This window comes from Apiospora aurea (genome assembly GCF_038362705.1).
Source record: "Apiospora aurea strain CBS 24483 chromosome Unknown utg000001l_segment0_segment0, whole genome shotgun sequence".
NCBI classification, from domain to species: domain Eukaryota; kingdom Fungi; phylum Ascomycota; class Sordariomycetes; order Amphisphaeriales; family Apiosporaceae; genus Apiospora; species Apiospora aurea.
Window position 1 is genome coordinate 2,897,385 of NW_027117388.1, and position 21,477 is coordinate 2,918,861.

Genomic DNA, 21,477 nt, shown 5'->3' on the forward strand with positions numbered 1-21,477 from the left:
ACCCCCTCTCCTAAAGTGGTTCACGTGACCTCGCGTCTTGTTGGTCTGTTGACTTGCGACACAACGCGTATAGCGCCCGAAAGATAAACAAGGGCTGTTACGCAGACTTTATGCTGTCGCATATAGAAAAGGGGCTCATGGGCAAGTTCCAGGGCCTCTTGCGCCCAGTTTCATCGTCTCGCGAAGGCTTTACCGTCGTTGTGGTGCCTGTATCGTCTTGTCCTGATTGATCTGTTTTCCTGGGGAAGACGCGACGATGATGTCAGATATTTTGGCTCCCAACTTTGGACCCAAATCTGTGAAAACGGAAAAACGGTTTCCCCGCTCCATGATTTCTCCAGCTCGACTTTCTCTCCGGCCGCACCGATGGATGGAACCTCAGCCACGAGTGTCCACACCTTACATTTGCATGGCGTTTCTGACTTATGCCGCGATGCCGCCTACCTTAGGTAGTATCCCTGCTAAGGCCGGTCTTTTTTTTCTTCTCGAAGATTAAAGTGTCTTCCCCTTCATTACCGAAAAAGACGTTTTGTGTATGCGAACCGATCCCTATTACTTCGCACGTTGCAATGTCGCACAGCTTGCTTCTTTTCCTTGCCTGGGCAAGTAGGAATATAATTATTTGTAGGTATATCACATTACACCTAGATATGTATGCATGGGTTTTGCGCACAATGTATGTACGACATAGTAAGCCAAGTGTTTGACCTTGATGCCGAACCTGGCCCATTGCCCGGGGAACTTGTCTCAGAAGCAAATGGTGTTTTTGGTTGGTTGGCTGGTCGGCGGGCTCTGGGCCATCTTATCTTCGCTCGTTGCACGCACACAGCACTAGAATAGCACGAGTCCGGAGAGTCCCTGGCACGCCAAGAAGCAAAGCAAAGCACGCTTGGCTGAGAGTTCAGCTTGTCGCAAATGAACCATTTGAATCCATTGGCTGTCGATGGCTCAGTCAGGTCGGTGCCAACTCCCCCACCTTAGCTCAAGGAGCAACACCCACTGCGGCCCCCCCAGCTACTGCCCAGTTACCAGTGCGGTTCGTCTGAGTGGATGTAACCGGGTACCTCAATGCAGGCTTGGTCCAATGTTTATTCCATTCCAGGTTGTTTATTGACTGGTCCCGCGAGGTCATCACAACAGCCGTGGCCATTCCCGGGGTTCTTCTTGTGTTGTTCCCTCCATCGCAGTACTCCTCCGACGGGAAGTGAGCGGCCCTCCCAACCCTCATTATTCTCGCGATCAGATCCGATCCATTGCACATGCCTTAGCCCTCGATTCCTCTGCCCGGCGACCTTGCACAACTCACCCAGCATCCGGCATACAGGGGATAACGCGCAACCTTGGTATCCATAAACACGATCTAACTACAAGTTTGATTGCGCTTAACAACACGAGCCACCTTGCGATATTGGATGCATTGATGAGCCATTCTCCATCAATTTTGGTCGCGACCCTTTTCTACAGCTTGCACATCATTGCAGACCTCAGCAGTCGTCTACTTTTGACGGTACTGCTCGCCTGATCTGGCCCGCTGCTGAACAGGATAGCTCTTACACAAGAGTCAATAGCTTCATCCAGTAGAGCTATCCGTCATCCCATCACCCAACAACAAATCTCCCTCACCATGGATGCCAGAGTAAGTCAGCCAGTCCCCTCTCTTCACCTCCCACCACACCCGCAGGCCACCCGTACATCCATCCAACAGCCCACCCTGCTACGCATTCTTGCATTCCCGTTGTCCGACTTGCATGCACGCTTGCGATGGTTCGCTGGGGTGCCTCAGACCATCATCAGTATCGGCCCAAATCGCTTTGATCAGGAACTGCTTCACCGGAATAGTGGTGTTCCTTGACGCGCTCAAGTACGGCCTGGTGGTCCACCGTCAGGTTACTAGGAATGCAGCTTTATGGATCTGACGATTTGACGCGCTTCCATTTTCTACCAACCTGGTCTCGACCCAGCAAAGCCGTCTCCTACCTTTACCCACCCAAAACGTATCCATGTACAGAATCTATCGGCTGTTTGGTTTTGTATGGTAGAACTGACAAGATCTTGCTCGAGCAGCCCTTCCGACCTGCGCGAACCTTCGCGGTGGTAGGTAACGAAAACATGGACCCCAATCATGCCAAGCAGCAGCAACCGCAGCAATCGCTTCATCAGAGATATAAGTCGACCGGGAACCTACTCCAGCCCGTCACGGGGTCTCTCCAAACCGCGGCCAAGCGCACTGCTTTCGCAGACCGAAGCAACACAGTCAGGACCATTCTTCCCGATGAGCCCAAGCTCGCAGCCAAATCGCGAGCCGCCACTTTGAGTGTGCCTTCAGCCACATCGGTCGCGGCGGCCTCGGCTGCAGTTGCGGCATCCCAGGAAAACCAAGTTCGCGCTCGTGGACCCAAGAACAACGCCAAAGATGCTGCTTTTGCGCGCCCAGCGCAGCGACCATCCTCCAAGAGCGGCGTGTCGATCCTTCCTTCCACGGGTGGTGACCATTACACCACGTCCTCGAAACAGGCTACCTCGCAGCTTCCTGCTCAGGCTCCTGCCCGGGCTGCCGCATCGAAGCGAGCCACCACATCAGTCTACCACGACAGCTTCCCACGCCCGGCTACATCGGGTGGGGAGGTCAAGTCTTCCAACCTGCAGGCTTTGAAGGACCTCGTCATTCCTTCCCCGGAGCCCGACAACTCCTCTGCTCTCCATCTGGAGACTGTACCGCGCCAGCCCCGACACCATCAGAGTCAGCCGGCTCTGAAGACGGCCCAGCAGACCAGCAACCGTACATGGGTTTCCTATCCCGAAGAGGACAACGTCTCCGAAACGCCTTACTTGGACGCTGTCGGAGAGTTGCCCCAGGAGGATCATCGGTCCCACAAGTACCCGGACGAGGCGCCCAAAGAGGGTTCTCTGGTACCCGTCCCTTCTGCCCTTGAAGCGGCTGGATCAAGCAGGCCCGGCGTTGGAAGTGCCGAGGTTGATGCGAACTACCTTCCTGCCCCTGAGGTAATCGAGATCTCAGACGACGACGAGGAGGAGTTCTACGACGACCAGGGTTTCACCACAGCCCACTCGTTCCGCAACGACCCTACCCGTACCTCTACTGGGTTCGACATGACCGTCATGTTTCCCCCCAAGCTTGGTAAGAAGGGCCAAACCGAGCTGGAGCAGGCAAAGGAAGTAGTTGAGAGCAAGCGAACCATCGAGGAGATTGAAGAGGATCAATGGGACATCAGCATGGTAGCAGAGTACGGCGATGAAATTTTCGAGTACATGCGGGAAATGGAGGTAAGTTTAACTCTGGTATCCACATTGACAGCAAAGCGACTTGGCAGAAACTAATGCTCGAATTGCCGCGTAGATCAAGCTGCTGCCGAATCCTCACTACATGGATTCGCAAACCGAAATCCAATGGTCCATGCGTGGTGTCCTGATGGACTGGGTTGTCCAAGTCCATGGCCGCTTTGGTCTTCTCCCCGAGACTCTGTTCCTCACGGCAAACTACATCGACCGGTTCCTCTCGCTCAAAGTCGTATCTCTCGGAAAACTGCAACTCGTCGGCGCCACGGCCATTTTCATTGCCGCCAAGTATGAGGAAATTAACTGTCCCTCAGTCCAGGAAATCGTGTACATGGTAGATGGCGGTTACACAGTCGACGAGATCCTTAAGGCGGAGCGATTCATGCTTAGTATGCTACAATTCTGCCTAGGCTGGCCCGGTCCGATGAGCTTCCTTCGACGCATCAGCAAGGCCGACGATTACGACCTTGAGACACGAACCCTGTCCAAGTACTTCTTGGAGATCGCTCTGATGGATGAGCGTTTTGTGGCTACGCCTCCCAGCTATACCGCTGCTGGTGCTCACTGCCTCTCCCGCCTCATCCTGGAAAAGGGCGAATGGGTAAGCTCTCTTCGTGACGCGGATTTTCGGTGATAGAATGCTAATCTCTCGCTGACAGACACTCGATCACGTGTACTATTCCGGCTACACGTTCAATCAGTTGAAGCCCATTGTCGCAATGATGCTGGACTGCTGCCGCATTGCCACCCGCCATCACGCCGCTGTGTTCGAGAAGTACTCGGATAAACGTTACAAGCGCGCAGCAACGTATGTCCACAACGAAATCCGCAACGGCTTCGTCCTTCCTTACCTGGCAACAACCCCTCAGTCGTGGCCATCTCAAACCCCCGAGGATGAGACTACTAGCACCTCATATTTCCCTTCTGGAAACGACTACAATCCGTACAGGATGCCTATACCAACGCAATGCTGAGCCTGCCCCTCGGATACTTCTATCACCACAGGCACGAGAGCCGAATTTCTGTGCCAGCAACCCCCAGGTACATCCACCAACTACTAATTCTTGCTGCACATATGAATAAACACCGACCGCTTGCAACAAAGTGTGTCAAGTCCTACGAAAGCCTGCCGTCTCTAGAACACCCCATGACACAGGGCATGAGGGCGGTTTGATTTCATTTTCTTCGGGGGCTTAAGCAACGGACCGCTGTCCCTTTTGCACCGGACAACTGTGCAGGCACCAGCATCACGGCCATGGCCTTGAGCACATCAGCCCTCGGTGCAATATTCTCTTACATATAATAATGGGCCTTTCCGGCCCTCTTACGAAGCTTCATGACGGTTACGAGCCATACGAGATTCCCCATCGCACTGGATTTGGTTTGCAATGAGCGAAGGCATGGTATCTCTCGGCGTTCCTGGCAGGTCTTTTTCCCCGAGACCATAGACATCATCATGCACCCTTTGTGCATCGGCAGACACGGGCTTCAGGCGTAGGAACCTCCGGAAAACAAACAGACGAGCAATGGCTTGTTTAAATTTTTTTTTTTTTGGCAGCCTGTATTCGCCCAGTGGACTGCTCCACTGGATTTGACTTGCATCCCCCGCGCATACACCCCTGGATGAACCATCTAGCTTGCTTGTCACTTCGTCAGGAGTTGACAGCTTTGCCAGGGCCTTTTGTACAGCCCTCTGTTAGAGTATAATATTTGCCTTTTTTGCCTCGAGCAAGGGGCTGCATATAGTTTTCTATTCCTTCTTCATATCACACACGGACTTGTTGTCCCTGTGCCTAGAACATAGGATGGAAGCATTTCATTGACAGCCCCGTCTTCTCTCTCTCTCTCTCTCTCTACATTATGTGTGCGTAGCTTGATGTATCTTGAAAAGTAAACCATCGCTTCTTGCAGCTCCTCCATTCCAGGCTTAATCATCAATGAAGACTCCAGCGGGGACCGCTATTTAGTATTCGTGGGCAAGACTCCTTGTATGGCTTAAGACTTGCCACATCAACTTTGGCATGTCTCCTTCGACTTGGGCAATGAACAGAACACATGTGTAGTTGTGGTTAAGCAGCTGTGGTGGACACATGTTACCTCAATCAATGCCTCGGGGTGACACAACAACATTGCAGTGTTGAAACCTCGGGTTGAGCATCTCTCTGTGCTTACAGTATATAGAAGGAGAGAGCCATCGCAACACTGACATTGAATACTTGTACTTGGTGCTCTAATTCACAGTCACCGAAGCTACAATACCACCTGTGTTTTCGATAGCTATTGGTATGGCCGCCATGAGCCAAAGGTAGCTAGGTCTCTTTATATATATATAGGCTCAACGGTTCCCTGGCCTGTCAAATTTCTTGCACCATTTTTTATTAGCAAGCCCTGTGCCAAGAAGGGGGCTAGGTTTCTTAAGTGAGTCGCTTATACCTCCTATTATTTTCCAACCTTGACTCAATACCAAGCCGACCCGGCAGACACGAAAGACTTACAGCAGGCGTATAGATTGCCCCTTTTCTCGGAACCCCAGGAGACATCATCCCCCCCTCTTTGATGCTGCGAAACTTGTCGAACTTGTCGACGCCTTTGGACCGACAAAAGCTTGATGGCAGCCAATGTGCAGTGCAATCTTAGGTCTCACTGGCTTTGCGGTCACACGCACGCAGTCTGTCCTATCACCGATCCTTGTTTCTTATTAGTTCACGAGGCTAGACCGGACTAGACTAGTAGTGACTATAACATCCATCAGCACTTTCTTTGCACACTACAACCCTCCCAAGACGAGGCCTGCAGGCCAGGCAGGCCAGGCCAGACTGCTGTCGCATACATGGAATCAAGCTCCTGCCAAACACCATCACGCCCAGATGAATCGCGGGCCGAAGGACGCTAGTCCGTATTTGGCTTATCGCGTTATCGGCTAATCGGCTAGCGCAGCTAGCGTACCCCCATCCTGGCCCATGTCGCCATCGTCCAAGCCCGCCAAGCCGCCCAAGCCCAAGCCTTACCGCTCCAGTAAGCTGGAGCGAAGGATAACAAAACCCAGGTCTTTGGGGTCTTTGGGGTCTTTTGGGGTCAGGTACTCGCTCGCTAAAATCTTTTGCATGCCAGACCTGCATCTCGTCATCAAGGAAAACCGTCGGTGGAGCTTCTCAATTTTTCTTCCCGCCTCTGACTCTCTGCCACCGATTTGCGGTGATCAGGACCAGCATCCTTGTTTTTTTTCCTCCCTCTAGTCCCTCACTCCATCGCACACTGTCCCTACTTTTTCTATGGCCAATCCCTGCCCAGCACTGTTTCCCTGAGATTGAGAGTTTGTTCAGAGAGCGGCCGCAGCTTTCCCTGTTCCGGTCATTCCCGTTACCTAGTTCCGTTCCTCCTATTCCCGCATCTGCTAGTTTGAACCGGGGTAACCAATAATCGATATACCTGGCTCGTGCCCAGTCGCTCGCTCTCTGGAGGAAGGGAAGACAGCGACAACAAGAACACGGTCGCAACCATTCACTAATCGATAAGCCACCTGAGTCCCCGACCATTTGGCCTGATTCATGGTCCTTTTCGGTCTCTACAGACCCAACAAGCACTGAACGAACGTGTGTCTCCCTGATTCCCTTGCGACTTCCCGCTCGTTGTCAACTCTCCATCGACAACCATGTCTGCTCCTACTACGGTGAAGGAGGCTGTCAAAGAGTCCCTGCTGGGCACTGAGGAGCCCGTAGAGCTCTCGGCCAAGACTCGTGCCTACTTCGTTGATCACGCAGTCAAGGACCCTGAGTCTGGTGAGCTTTACATGGGCGAGGACGAGTTCATCAATGCTATCGCACCGCAGGATGAAGACTATGTAAGTATCCCCGAAAGCAATTCCTTTGTCAGCCAGCCCAGATCGACGGCTAACACTCTGGATCCACTAGGGCAAGATCAAGCGCGAGCAGTACGGCCTCCTTTTCCGCGTCGCCGACCGCAAGAGCACTGGCAAGCTCACCATCGCCGATTGGGCGGCCTACAATAACCTCCTGGGAAAGGCCGATGCCGAGTACGAGATCGCCTTCCGCCTCTTCGACGTTGGCCGTACAGGCAACGTCATGTACGATGACTTCCGACGGCTGTGTGAGCTGAACAAGGGTCCAGACAGCATCCCCTTCGATTGGGAGTGCCAATGGGCTAAGCTGTACATCGGCGACAAGACGCGACGCCATACCCTCACCTACCACGAGTTTTCTCAGATGCTGCGTGGTCTACAGGGCGAGCGGATCAGACAAGCATTCCTTCTCTTCGATAAGGACGGCGACGGCTACATCGAGCCCGAGGATTTCGAGCGTATCATTCGTGAGACCTCCAAGCACAAGCTCTCCGACCATCTCTTGGAGAACCTGTCCACCCTTTGCAACATCTCTCTTGGCAGCAAGATCTCGTATGCCAATGTACGGGCGTTCCAGAACATGATCAAGGAGATGGATCTGGTAGAGCTCATCATCCGGAAAGCATGCGGCAAAAGCTCGGACGGCAAGATCACCAAGACGGAGTTCTTGAACGAGGCAGCAAAAATAACACGTTTCTCCCTCTTCACCCCCATGGAGGCCGACATTCTTTTCCACTTCGCCAGTCTCGACGAACCTTCTGGTAGACTCGGTCTGCTCGATTTCGCCAAGGTCCTTGACCCATCTTGGAGACATCGCGGCTCCTCGGAGCCGCACGGCGAAGCACTCGCCAAGACCAAGTCAGCAACACAGAATGCTGTTCACAACGTACTCGCCTCGGCCTATAACTTCATGCTCGGCAGCGCTGCTGGTGCCTTTGGAGCCTTCATGGTATATCCCATTGACCTGGTCAAGACACGGATGCAGAACCAGCGGGGTGCCGACCCGGGCCAACGCCTGTACAAGAACTCAATCGATTGTTTTAGGAAAGTCATCACGAACGAGGGATTCCGGGGCTTGTACTCTGGTGTGCTTCCGCAGCTGGTTGGTGTTGCTCCCGAGAAGGCCATCAAGCTTACCGTCAACGACCTGGTTCGCGGCTACTTCTCGGACAAGAAGACCGGAAACATCAACGTTTGGGCTGAGATCTTGGCCGGTGGTAGCGCAGGAGCCTGTCAAGTTGTAAGTATTTTCGACTTTTTCTTCCGTGTTCACACAGCTAACCTTTGCATTGCTTAGGTGTTCACCAATCCTCTCGAGATCGTCAAGATCCGCCTGCAAGTTCAGGGAGAGGTTGTAAAGGGAAGCCAATGGAGCTGGCAAGCGCTCCGCCATGTGGATTGTCAAGAACCTCGGCCTGGCAGGCCTCTATAAAGGCGCCAGTGCATGTTTGCTTCGAGACGTCCCCTTTTCGGCTATTTACTTCCCCACCTACAGTCATCTGAAGCGGGACTTCTTCGGCGAATCTCCAACTAAGAAACTGGGTGTTCTCCAACTGTTGACTGCCGGTGCCATTGCTGGCATGCCTGCTGCATACCTGACGACCCCCTGCGACGTGATCAAGACCCGACTGCAAGTCGAGGCGCGCAAGGGTGACACAAGCTACACAGGTCTTCGCCACGCAGCGACGACCATCATGAAAGAGGAAGGCTTCCAGGCCTTCTTCAAGGGTGGCCCTGCCCGGATTCTTCGATCATCGCCTCAGTTTGGCTTCACCCTTGCCGCCTACGAAGTCCTTCAGAGCGTCCTGCCCTTCCCTGGCAGTGCTAAACCTGAGCAGGCCCATACTGGTGTCGCCGACGTTGTCTCGTCCATCAAGGAAAGGGACATTGCATCCCCTCATGCTCGCAGTCGCAACGCGCTCAAGATCATTCTGGACCTTGATGAAGACTTTGGACGATTCAGACTGCCCGACGCCAAGGCTTGGAAGTCTATGCCATCCATGTTTGGTGGAAATGCCAAGGCATAAGCCGTCCAACATCAAGTCATCGGCGTCACGTCCACCACGTACGCCCCGGGTGGAATATTCCACCATACTTGCACCGGCCGTGTTCCAATGGCCTTTGGATCCATCAGTGCTGGGATGGGATCTGCCACCATCTTTCAAGACCGCAAAACATATGGCTTATGATGCAACAACGAACCCATTCCCGTGATTTTTAAAGAGGCACCGCGTATCGTATAGGCTCCGACATAGACCGAGCACAGACGTCATTTGCATGAAAACACCGGCGTTGAGGAAGGAAAGGAGGCCATTTTGCTTTTTGTTGCTTTGGTTACTAGGCTGCGTTGTTGAGCTGCCTTCATTGCAAATCTTGTTGACGTTGAAATGGTTGTTTGAGTAGATATTGCCGAGTTCATTTGCAGACATCTGGAAGCAGACGCGCAGAAATGGGAAGAACGGTCCATCATAGAGTGGTCATTTGCTTGGTTCTGGAGAATGGTCTGTGTTCAGGGGAGGATGATATGAATGACTGAGAGTTCTGAATGATAGACAGTTTTGGGGGGGTCGTTAGGGATTGGTTGTCTGCCGCCCCCGATCTGGAGGGGGGCTGGCTCGACGTTAAATACCCCCATAGACCGAAATGAAAATCTCGATATTTGCTTAGAAAACATGCTCGTTTTGTTGGAAGTTTCATTGAATTGGCAATCATATTATGATTAGTCTTTGCGTCTATCTCTTGTATGTATGTGTATATGCGCAAGTTAGAGCAGACACTTGTGAATGCCGGCTCTTTTGTTTCCAAGTTTTATGTTCCCCAACTCCAGATGATGCAACGCTCCCCAAAATGCTTTTTTTTGTGCAACAGAACTGCAAAACAGAGAAATCGAAGGGTATCCCATGCGCTGTTTGCGGCAGAAAGATGAAATAGGCAAGAAGAACAGGAGCGAAATCGCAGACGTAGAGCTGACCTGCTAATTTCACATGTCCTCGCTTGCACTCGAGTCGGAATCCGAGTCTTCTTGGAACTCGTCCATAGGCTCGCCGATACCTTTCATCACTGTAGTAGAAGATGGTCAGTGTCTCGTTCATCTGGGTGAAAGGGGGGAGGGAAAAGGTGTGAACGTACTTTGGTTCTGGAGCCAGTGGGCGTAGGCCTCGTAGCCGCCGGCCCAGACGCGGGCGCGCTTGACGCCGCGGACGCCCTCGAGCATGCGCAGGGCGCCAATGTCGGCGCCGAGGTACTGGGCCTGCCAGCCGTCGACGTCGAGCTCGTCGAGGCCGCTGAGGAGGGCGGTGGCCTGGTCGGCGTCAAAGGTGGGGGGCGACGTCGAGGCGCAGGCGCAGGGTGAAGCGGCGGATGAGCTGGCTGAGGTGGGCGGCGGCGACGGGGGCGCTGCCCTTGTGCAGGCGCGGGAAGGTGGTCAGCATGCTGCTGTGGGCGGCGAACTTGTTGGAGGCGTAGAGCATCTCGACGGCCTCGTCGTAGGTCTGGTGGCAGGCCCGGAGGATTTGTGGGTACAGCTCCACGGGCTTCGGGGTGGAGCAGCACGAGGACGAGGACGAGGTGCTGCGCTTCATCGGCGGCCTTGACGACGACGACGACGATGATGCTGATGAAGCGTCGGAGGGGGATCTGTGGTCGTCCTCTTCGGGCACGGTCAGGAGGTACGAGTAGATTTCTAACCGCAGCTCTACCGGCAGGCCCATGAGGGTCGGGGAGTTTGCTGAATGAGATGTTGACATGTTTGTTGTTGCGACGCCCATCTTCTTTCTTGTATCTTTCTCTGTTGGATCGATGTGTGAATGTGCGATTTGTATGTCGAGTAGACAAGTAGGTATGTGGTGTCGAGAGTATAAGGTCGAATATGAATGTGAATTGTTTGTATTGTTCCAATGGTCTGATTACTAGATGGCCTCTACAATAAGTCTGACTGAGACGGGAACTACGAGGTTGTATATATATCTCTAGATAAAAGACCCGCAGTCGCTGTGTTGAGGGTCAGGCGATTCTTCCCGTAGCGTGAGACCACGATCACCAGATGGCCCGAATATCGAATACGTCTGTTTTGCAAATTGCAGATATCTTCGTACGATGGGTTGCATGCGGCTCAGGGGTCTGGCTCCGAAGCGCGAGGCGCTGGCTGTGTTGCTGCATGCGACGCAACGTAACTCGATGAACTGTTGTCGGTTCGCCCGCCGGGTGCCGGGGCAGGGGGCCAGGAAGGGCCAGGAAAGGACAGGGATCCTAACTGGGACAGTCGCACTGGCATTCGAGGCAAGTGCGTGGAGTCCCTAGATTTCCCGATGCGCGTATAGTGCTCCGCAGTAGTAGTAGTAGTAGTAGTAGTAGTAATGGTTACGGACAGTCTACAGTAACGTACGACGATTTCTCTGCTTCCTGATTCGAGCTGGCCCGGCTCGTCTTGGCTTATCTTTGCAGATGCTGCTGCTGCGTGCTGTTTGCATTGTTTGGGGAGTAATCTATTGACATGGAGGGAGCCTCCCAAACGGGGATGGCTCGGCATCGCATGGCGGACTCTTGTCGGAAAGGCGCGAGGGCATCTGCCAAACAAAGCTGCAGCGGTCTAGAGATTTCTAGACATTGGGAGATGCGGTGGTCAATCTATCTCAATGAAACCCAACATTACCAACCCTGCATGCGCCTAAGACTCCCGAAGCACCCCCACTGTAAATGCTTGCTGTAAGGCTGGGCCATGACTGGGCCATGGCTTGATGAATTGAAATGGGGTGATTTGGCTATCTTATCGCGCCCGCCAGCGCTGGGCTTCAGTGAGTTTTGCTCAAGTAGCCTCCTCCCACTCCGGGTCCGCCCGCATACAGTGCCTAAACTGGGACAAGCACCATCCCGTCGCTTCGCTTGTCGCCTGTTTTCGCTCCTCTCGCCTGTTCGCGCTTTCAGCTCAGCCCAAAGCCTAGACCAAGGATCATCCAGCCGTCGTCCAGCTCTGGTACGTATCCGAGTACCACCCCAAAATTACCAAAGGCAGAGATCTAGAAGGAAAACTTGGCTTTTTTTTCTTCTGGAGTCTGGCTTGCTGCCGGCGTCGTCCGCTTCCGACCTGCGCTAGCGTTATCAGGGTTCACTTCGTCTTACTCATCAAACTGCACGCGCGATGTCGTGATTGACGGGTTGAGGGAGCCATTGCATCACACTGCGCCGATAAGAACATCCTGGCCAAGGAACAAGAAGGAGAAGGAGAACCTCACTATCCATTCGACACCGTTGGAGAAGACCAACGCCCGAAAGCACCGAAAGCATGTCGTTCCTCGAGTTCGTCTCCGCCACCTTTGGCTGGGTATACACCCTTTGCTGGTCGGCCTCCTTCTACAGCCAGCCCCTGCTCAATTGGAGGCGCCGGTCGACCTCGGGCACCACCGTCGACTTCCCCATGATTAATGTCTTTGGTATGGAATGCCTCCCCCCTTTTATCTCCCTCCGCCTTGAATCGGTAGGGGGAGAGGGCGAGGGGACTCCGCCCAGCCGCGCCTGTCGCATGGGAAATTTCACTAACCGGACAAATAAATGGGTAGGATTCATTGCGTATCTGACGTCAAACATGGCTTTCTACTACTCCCCCGTGATCCGAGCGCAGTATGCGGCCCGGAACCACGGCCTGACACCCACCGTCGCGTTTAACGACATCGTCTTCGCGGCGCATGCCGTGGTCCTCTGCACCGTCACCACGTCGCAGTACTTCCTGCCTTCGCTCTGGGGCTTCGAGCGCGCGCCGGGCACCCGGCCCTCGCGGGGCATTGTCGCCGTGGCCGCGGGCTCGGTCCTCGCCGTGTGCGTCATCGTGTTCGTCGTGGTCGGCTCCGATCCTGGCGCGGACGCGCGCACCTCGTGGGCCTGGCTGGACGCCGTCTACACCATCTCCTACGTGAAGCTGCTCGTCACGCTGATCAAGTACGCGCCGCAGCTGCTGACCAACTACCGCAACCGCAGCACCAAGGGCTGGAGCATCTGGCAGATCCTGCTCGACTTCAGCGGCGGCAGCCTCAGCATCGCGCAGCAGGGGATCGACTCGTACCTGCAGCGCGACTGGAGCGGCATCACGGGCAATCCCGTCAAGTTCGCCCTCGGCAACGTCAGCATGCTGTACGACGTCTTCTTCATGACGCAGCACTACGTCCTGTACCGGGACGACAACGGGAGCGGCAACGGCGACGATAAGCGTGATGACGATAACCGCGGCGAGCGGGACTCGCTGCTGGAGAGAGGCGATGCGCCGCGCAACAGAAGGTTAGACTAAACTACTTGTTAAAGATTTTAGATGCCTTAAGGGATGAAAGCTTTAGCTTTCCATTATATTATTAGATATACGTGTTGTATATATGGTTGTTTAACCATCAGTTTGACTTCCGAGATGCTGCAAGTTGGGCATTTTCTTTGCTTATGGGTCCGGACGCCTGCGTAGCACTCATATTTGGTCGATTCGTACGCACGCCTTTTGTCCCAGCCGAACGTGGGGAGCGCTTCCAGTCTAGTTCTACCATTTGACACCGTCATTATCGCCCGAGATCAAGTGGTTTTACAGTGTTTCACTGGTGTTTTGTCATAACAGATATGTGCAAACAATTGGGTATATATAGTAACATGGCAAGTGACGTGACATACTTGGGCATGCGTCTTGTGGTATCTTGATGTCGTCCATTCCTTGCGTCACCATTTCCTGGCATCACCGACTGACTCTCGCCGTCACCGCCGTAGCTCCAAAGTCGCTTCTGGCTCCCGTCCTGCCGCTTTTCCCAAGGGTCTCTGCCTCTGTGGCCTCTTCGCCGGCTGAGCATAGCACTTACCGACCGTTCGACCTCGGTACGGAACCCATTTCTTCATCACCACATGCCGACACGTCCGGCAGGCCCCCGGAGTCTCGTTATATGTTCTATGTGATAGCTGTAGTGATGAGGAAGTGTTAGTCCAACCAGTGCTCCTTCGTATTCTCCTTTCTCTTCACGCCGAGGAAAGTACAGCAGGGAGGAAGAAGAGAAAGAGACAGAAAGACATACCGAAGCAAGACACCTCAAGTGGCCCATGAGGCTAGTGACGGGGTCGGCGGGCCGGATTGCGGACCTGCTGGTACACCACTTTGACGACGACGACGCCATCCTCCTCGTCCTTCCCCACATGCGATCGGACTCGCCGTCCCGCAGCTCCTCGGCGCACCGCGTCACGTCGCAGCCGCCCAGCTTCACGTGCCGCGGCTCGTGGTACTCGGTGATGACGTCGCCGCACGCGTCGGCCAGGACGTGGTAGCCGCTCGCCCGCCGGTGCTGCCAGCCCTCGACGAGCGCGAGGAAGTCGTTCGCGACGGCGGCGGCGGCGGAGGCGCCATTCTCTTCGCGAGTGGCCCTACTCCCCGTGGCTGCCTGGGCGGCGGGGCGTCCCGGGGCCAGAGGGGCGGTTGGGGAGGCGAGCCCCAGGGCGGCGTGGAGGGCCAAGACGATTGTTAGAAACGTCCTCATCGTGGCGACCTCTCTCAAGGTATAAGTCGATAGCCTCGGACTTTAGCTGTTTCTTCCGTATATGACTCTTGCGCCGAGAGGACGGAGGGGAGCACAATCTTTATGAGAATGAGAGTTCCTTGGACTAGCCACGTCGGTTGACTAAGAGAAGCCAGTTTGGCTTTCGCTCGGGTTTCTTCTGCATCGTAGTCTGCGGCACAGCACGCCTGCTTTGGTGTCCTCTAGCGGCGGAGAGAGCTTCCTACTCCCTATACGCTGCATCCTCCGCCCAAAGGAGGAAGCAGGGCACCGACACGTCCTGCAAGTACAGCGAGGAGGATGGATGCAGTATGTGATAAACTACACGCCGCTGGAAATCGCCGCGTCCTGGCGCGTCGGTGCCGACCGCACACATCAGCGAAATCGTGTATATGGACAGAGGGTTTACGTAGCTTTCTATTCATTCTTTCAACATCGCGAACCCACACCCTCTGGGAGGAGCTCCACCATTCATTGCCATCCCCGTGCCATCCACTCCCCCATCATCGCCCTCTCATCGTTGCATTGCAACACCACCCACCTGCCTGCCAGGCTGCCATTTTCCGATCCAGGAAAGCCGCTCTGGGCGTCTGATCCATGTCAGCATGATCCTTCGGGCGGCCACGTTCACCAGTAGCGAAACAAGGCTTGATCCTGCGGCAAACTATCATGATCCTTCAGAGGACTGTCTGTCGAAAAGGCGACAGTTGACATGTGATAGTCGCTCCAACAAATCCATGTGCTTTTCGTCTTTCCGGCCCTTGCGTCAATGAACGAGCATACTTTACTTTTGGCCTAGCTAAAGTCACCTTCCATAAGTCTGCGCAATAACCACCAACAGCCGATTTCTACCACTTACACTAGCAACCTTTATATAGTAATAACTATATTAAATTAACAGTATATTAACCGAAAATAGGCTTATTTTACTCGTAATTACGAACTCTTTAATAGTAATTATACTAGCTTTTCACGCGGCGTATTATTTTTATATAACGAGGAATAAATCGTAAAAATTAAGAATAAAGCTTTAATTTAATATAGCTCACGCCGCCTTTATTACTTTCTTCGTATAAGCTTCGTATAAAATATTATCTTTTAAAAATTAAAAATTAAGCTCGATTTTATAAATTATCGATTTTAAAACCTTTTATATTTACTTAATAAAATAAAAATTTGGTAAATAAATAAATTAATTAATCGTTTAAATTCTTTTTAATTTTAAATTCTTTTAACGGCGTTAACGCGGTAAATACGAACGTTATCTTATATAAAAAAATTATTAAGCTTATAAAAAACGCTTTTTTAAAAAAACTTAAATATACTAGGTAAAAACAAAACGTTTATAAATAAAATTAAAATCCCCTCAGTAATAAATAAAAAAGGATAACCCGGCTTTTTTATCCCTTTATTATTTTATAATTTAAACTATAAAGTTAATTTAAAAGTAATTATAATTTAAAAAGCTAATAAAATCCTTTTTATAACGCTTTAAATTATATTAAAAATGTCACGGGCGGTAATTAAATATTAAAATAAACAGGGCGATATTAGTTTTATTACTATAGTTTTTTAAGTAACGGTAATTATATAATAAAAACATAGTTTAAAAAGCTATAAAAATAAGGGATTAAAAATAAAGGTTTTTAAAAAAAGACGTTTTCTAAGCGTTTATACGTAGCGTTAAGTTAATCGGTTCGTTAAAGGCCGAAGGTTTATTTTAATATTTAAAGCTATAATAATACCCTTTTTTTTAAAGCGGAACACTATTAACGTAAAATAACGGGGTAAGGTTTAAACGGTATAATACTTAATTAATTTAAATAGCTAGTTTCCGGTGTAATTTTTAATTAAGCGGTAAACTTCTTAAGTTTAAGTTTAAATAGGTTTAAGTTTATTCGGGTAATAATAATAATAATTTATTATAATTTCGGCGTAGTTTTTTAAATACACGGTAAATTCTTTAATTAGTTTATTATATCTCGTTTACTTAACGGTATACTTTAAACGAAAGCGGCCGTCGCGGCCTCAGCGGTCTTAACAGGAATCTAGGAATTTTTCGATATTTTATTCCTCGATATCTTTTATTTTTATAAATAAGGGAAGGTTTTATTATTATTTAAATAAAAAGTTTTCGGTAATAAATTTTAATAAATTTACGTAAAATACGGGGTAAATCTTTATCGAAATAAGAAATTTTAAGTAATAAACGTACGGGTTAACGATTTTTTCGATCGTAAAAAATCCTAGGTTTTTTTAGTTTAATTTTTTTATAGGCGGAGTATTCGTATATTACGGGTATTTAATTATACTTTTTAATTAATTAAAAATTAGCGGACGGGTTCACGTTTTCGGCTCGCGTATTTTTTTATCGGCTTTAAACTAAATAAATCTCGGCTTAAAAATATTTATATATTTCTTTTATTTAACGAATAAAATCTTTAATATTTTTAATAATAATTTCATTATTTTATATAATAAATTTAAAGTTAAAGCGTAAATAAAATTCGTAATTCGCGAAGAAAAGCGTCGTGCTTATATTTTTATTAATTATATTATTAATCGCGAATTCGGTTAACGGTAATTATTTTATTTAATTATCTTATAAATATAATATTTAGCCTCGTAAATATTATTTTAAAAATACGTTAATAATTTCCGTTTATTTTTAAGCGGCGGATTAAGTATTTTTAAAAATCGGAAACGAATTAAGGTTCTCGGTTTAATATAATCGTTTTTAAGAATCTATAGAGTTTTTATACGTATTTCGTATATAAACGGGCAATTTTTTAAAATTATAAATATTTTTATAATATATAAAGTATTGTATTTTAATTAAGCGGTTAATTACGATTAAAATAACGTTATAAGTTTCGTTTTTTAGTAAATAAGTAATAAAGTTTATTAATAAGTTTTATTAAGTTTTTTAAGGAACGGGAAAAGGTTTTAATATTTTTTAGCGGGGTTTATAAAAATTAGTAATTTTTTATAAGTATAATAACTTTTAATTTAAGTTTCGATATAACGTGGTTTACCACTACGCGACGTATATTACTTGGCGACGCACCTTAATTTAATTCTAATACAATTAAACTTTAACGCGTAATACCTTTATAACTATAATGCCTAATTAATCCTAAAAAGATCGGATAGTTTTACTTATTTATTAAAAAGCGAAGGTTACGACGCTATTTTAATTATAATCGATCGTTTAATTAAAATAAAATATTTTATATATTATAAAAATATTTATAATTTTAAAAAAATCGCCCGTTTATATATAAAATACGTATAAAAGTTTTACGGACTTTTAAAAACGATTATATCGAGTTAAAAACTTTAATTCGTTTCCGATTTTTAAAAATATTTAATTCGTCGTTTAGGGATAAAGTTCCGTTTATTTACTACGTATTACTTTAAAATTAATAGGTAAACGGAAATTATTAACGTATTTTTAAAATAATATTTACGAGGTTAAGTATTATATTTATAAAACGATTAAGTAAAATAATTACCGCTAACCGAGTTCGCGATTAATAATACGATTAACGAAAATATAAGCACGACAATTTTTTTTATGAATTATAAATTTTATTTACGCTTCGGTTTTAAGTTTATTATATTAAATAATAAGGTTACTATTAAAAACACTAAAAACTTTACCCATCGAATAAAAAAATATATAAATATTTTTAAGCCGAAATTCGTTTAATTTAAAGCCGATAAAAAAACACACGAACCGAAAACGTAAATCCGCTCGTTAATTTTAACCGGTTAAAAAATATAATTGAATACTCGTAATATATAAATATTTCGCCTATAAAAAAATAAATTGAAAGAACCTAGGATTTTTTACGATTAAGAAAGTTATTAACTTATACGTTTATCGTTTAAAACTACTTGTTTTAATAAAAATTTATTCTATGTTTTATATAAATTTATTAAGATTTATTACTAAAAACCTTTTATTTAAATAACGATAAGATTTTTATTTATTTATAAAAAATAAAGGGTATCGAGAAATAAAATATCGAAATTTTTTAAACTTTCGTTAAAACCGTCGAGGTTATAACGGCTATTCCCGCTTAAAGTATATTATTAAATAAATGGGATACGATAAACTAATTAAAAAATTTACCGCGTATTTAAAAAATTAAGTCGAAATTATAACGAATTATTACCGCCGTTACTCGAATAAATTTAAACTTGTTTAAATTTAAACTTAAAAAGTTTACCGTTTAATTAAAAACTACGCCGAAAACTAATTATTTAAACTAATTAAATATTATACCGCTTAAACTGTTTAAACTATTTAAACCGTTTAAACTTTACCTCGTTATTTCGCGTCGACGGTACTTTATTTTAAAAAAAGGGGTATTATTACGGCTTTAAATATGAAAATAAACTTTCGGCCTTTAACGGGCCGATTAATTAAACGTTATATACGAACGTTTAAAAAGCGTTTTTTTTTAAAAACCTTTATTTTTAATCCCTTATTTTTATAGTTTTTCGAGCTACGTTTTCGTTATATAGTTACCGTTACTTAAAAAATTATAATAATAAAACCGATATCGCCTTATTTATTTTAATACTTAATTATCGCCCGTGACACGTTTTTTTTATTAAGTTATTATCGGTGCGATAATTTTAAAAAAATCGCGTATAAATTTTTAATAGAAATTTTTAAACTTAATAAAAGCTTAACGTGGTTTACCACTACGCGACGCATATCACTTAGCGACGCACCTTAATTTAATTCCAATACAATTAAACTTTAACGCGTAATACTTTTATAACTATAATGCCTAATTAATCCTAAAAAGATCGGATAGTTTTAGTAATTTAAGCGATACGAAACGGACCGAATTAAATAAGCTAAAGAGTAGCAGTAAAAGCTTATAATATACCCGAATTAACTTTACGCCATCGAATTTACGGCCGAACTTTAAAACGCGAAATCCGACCGAAACGACGTAAAATAAATTTAATTAAAAAAGAGGTACTTCGTAAATATATAATTAATTTAAATATTCGAGGGATGCCTCCCGATTTCGTTAGTGTAAAAAATATGACTAATTTCTTTACCGCGTTGCGCGGCGGTGACCGCGTTAATAAGCACTAAGTTAAACGCTTTATCGACCGTAACCCGGATTTAAAAACTAAAATAAATCGTCGGTATAATTATTAAAGGGCTTTTTACGAAGATTTCAAAATTATTTCTACCTAGTTTACATTAATCGTGAATATAAAGGCGAAATACGGGATTATTAACGAAAACATTTAGAATTTCGACGAAACCGGCTTTATAATAGGCATAATCGGGTTAATACTCGTCGTAATACGCGCCGAGCGGCGTAAAAAAAGCGAAATTAGTTTAGCTTAGTAATTAAAAATAGGTAACGGCGATTAAATATATTAATTTATAGGGTTAATACATTCCGCCGTTTTTAATCGTTTAAAGTTAATATTACCTCGCAAACTAGTCCCGCGAAACCGATTTACCGGGCGATTAAATAATTAAGCCGATTTCTAATAGCTGGACTAATAACGAGATAAGCCTAAATTAAATTAAATACTTCGATAAATATACTAAATCGTAAACGAAAAGTCGCTACCGCCTCCTAATTCTTAACGGCTACGAGAGCTATATTTCGGCCGAATTCGAGGTATACTACTAGAATAACGATATTATTATTATTAATATACCTCCCTATTTATCGCACTTACTCTAACCTCTCGATATAATACTTTATTCGTTTTTAAAGCGTACTTATTCGAAAAAAATCGAGCTATTTATTAAGGCTTTTATAAACTATATTATTAAACTCGAGTTTTTTATCGCCTTTAAAGCCGCGTATTTTACTGTTTTTACGGAAGTTAATATTAAATCTAGATTTAGCGTATCTAATTTAATACTTTATAACCTTAATAAGGTAATTAATAAGCTAAATATACGTCTCCGGACGCTTACACTTAACCTATTCTGTCTAGGGACGGCTAGTACCTACGACCCTTAAACGCCGTTTAATCCCTAATAAATAACTAAGCATTTTATTTATATTAAAAAAGGGTGTTTACCTATTAAAAAAGCTCTTCGACGCTAATTTTAAATACGGTAAATTAAATAACGAAAAATATAACTAAAATAGCCTATAAAATAACCCTTATACGCGATAAGATATATATATTAAAGGAGGCTAATTTAACACTTTTTTAAACGCCGGAGAACTAAAAAATCGCGAGTTTAACTTAAAAAAGCTTTTATTATTAAAAAATTTTAATAGTTACAAAATAAAAAGGCAAAAAAAAAGCGTTTAACGCTTAATAAAAGTGGAAATAAGGGTTCGTCGAAGCGGAGAGCGACCGGTAAAAGGCGCTATAATATTTGCGGCGAGACAGGTTATAATACGCGAACATATAAAAAGGATATAAAATTAAGCGAAGAATCGAATAACGAGTAATTTTAATTAATTTTAAGCGTTATGGTTAAATTAATTTATATAAAAGGGTCGAGAAGTGGAAAAAGTGCGTCGCTAAGTAATATGCGTCGCGTAGTAGTAAACCACGTTATATATTAATTAAATAAGTTTATATAATTTAGTTTTTAATTATTTTAAACTTTTTAAAAGTTATCCGAATCTTTTTAATATTTATAATTATACTTAAAAATATCGTTTTTTAAACTATAAATTCGTACTTTTTTAGTTTTATAAATAGCCTTAATTCTTTTAAGGCTTACAGGATTTTCCGGATATATTTAATATATTCTTTTCGTGTTTTATTATAAACTAAAATATCGTTTAAGTACGCGGT

The 21,477-nt window shown here is 46.3% G+C and overlaps 5 protein-coding genes across 5 annotated transcripts; 3 read left to right on the forward strand and 2 right to left on the reverse strand.

Annotated features, from left to right (window-relative positions):
* Window positions 1-1,624: 1,624 nt before the first annotated feature.
* On the forward strand, window positions 1,625-4,271 carry PG986_000914 (Cyclin-like protein; the record flags this gene model as incomplete). Its single annotated transcript, XM_066837136.1, has 4 exons — window positions 1,625-1,636; window positions 2,065-3,285; window positions 3,359-3,898; window positions 3,957-4,271. The coding sequence occupies 4 exons, from the start codon at window positions 1,625-1,627 to the stop codon at window positions 4,269-4,271; spliced, it is 2,088 nt and encodes a 695-aa protein (XP_066706029.1).
* A 2,678-nt stretch (window positions 4,272-6,949) lies between these two features.
* On the forward strand, window positions 6,950-9,183 carry PG986_000915 (Mitochondrial carrier; the record flags this gene model as incomplete). The annotated part of the gene is made up of 4 exons (XM_066837137.1): window positions 6,950-7,138; window positions 7,209-8,396; window positions 8,454-8,510; window positions 8,539-9,183. The coding sequence occupies 4 exons, from the start codon at window positions 6,950-6,952 to the stop codon at window positions 9,181-9,183; spliced, it is 2,079 nt and encodes a 692-aa protein (XP_066706030.1).
* Window positions 9,184-10,136: 953 nt separating this feature from the next.
* Window positions 10,137-10,902, reverse strand: PG986_000916 (uncharacterized protein; the record flags this gene model as incomplete). Its single annotated transcript, XM_066837138.1, has 3 exons — window positions 10,137-10,216; window positions 10,286-10,457; window positions 10,486-10,902. 3 exons carry the CDS (start codon window positions 10,900-10,902, stop codon window positions 10,137-10,139), a joined length of 669 nt encoding a protein of 222 aa, XP_066706031.1.
* A 1,535-nt stretch (window positions 10,903-12,437) lies between these two features.
* Window positions 12,438-13,433, forward strand: PG986_000917 (cystinosin; the record flags this gene model as incomplete). The annotated part of the gene is made up of 1 exon (XM_066837139.1): window positions 12,438-13,433. The coding sequence occupies one exon, from the start codon at window positions 12,438-12,440 to the stop codon at window positions 13,431-13,433; it is 996 nt and encodes a 331-aa protein (XP_066706032.1).
* Window positions 13,434-14,096: 663 nt separating this feature from the next.
* On the reverse strand, window positions 14,097-14,646 carry PG986_000918 (uncharacterized protein; the record flags this gene model as incomplete). The annotated part of the gene is made up of 2 exons (XM_066837140.1): window positions 14,097-14,132; window positions 14,191-14,646. 2 exons carry the CDS (start codon window positions 14,644-14,646, stop codon window positions 14,097-14,099), a joined length of 492 nt encoding a protein of 163 aa, XP_066706033.1.
* Window positions 14,647-21,477: the final 6,831 nt, after the last annotated feature.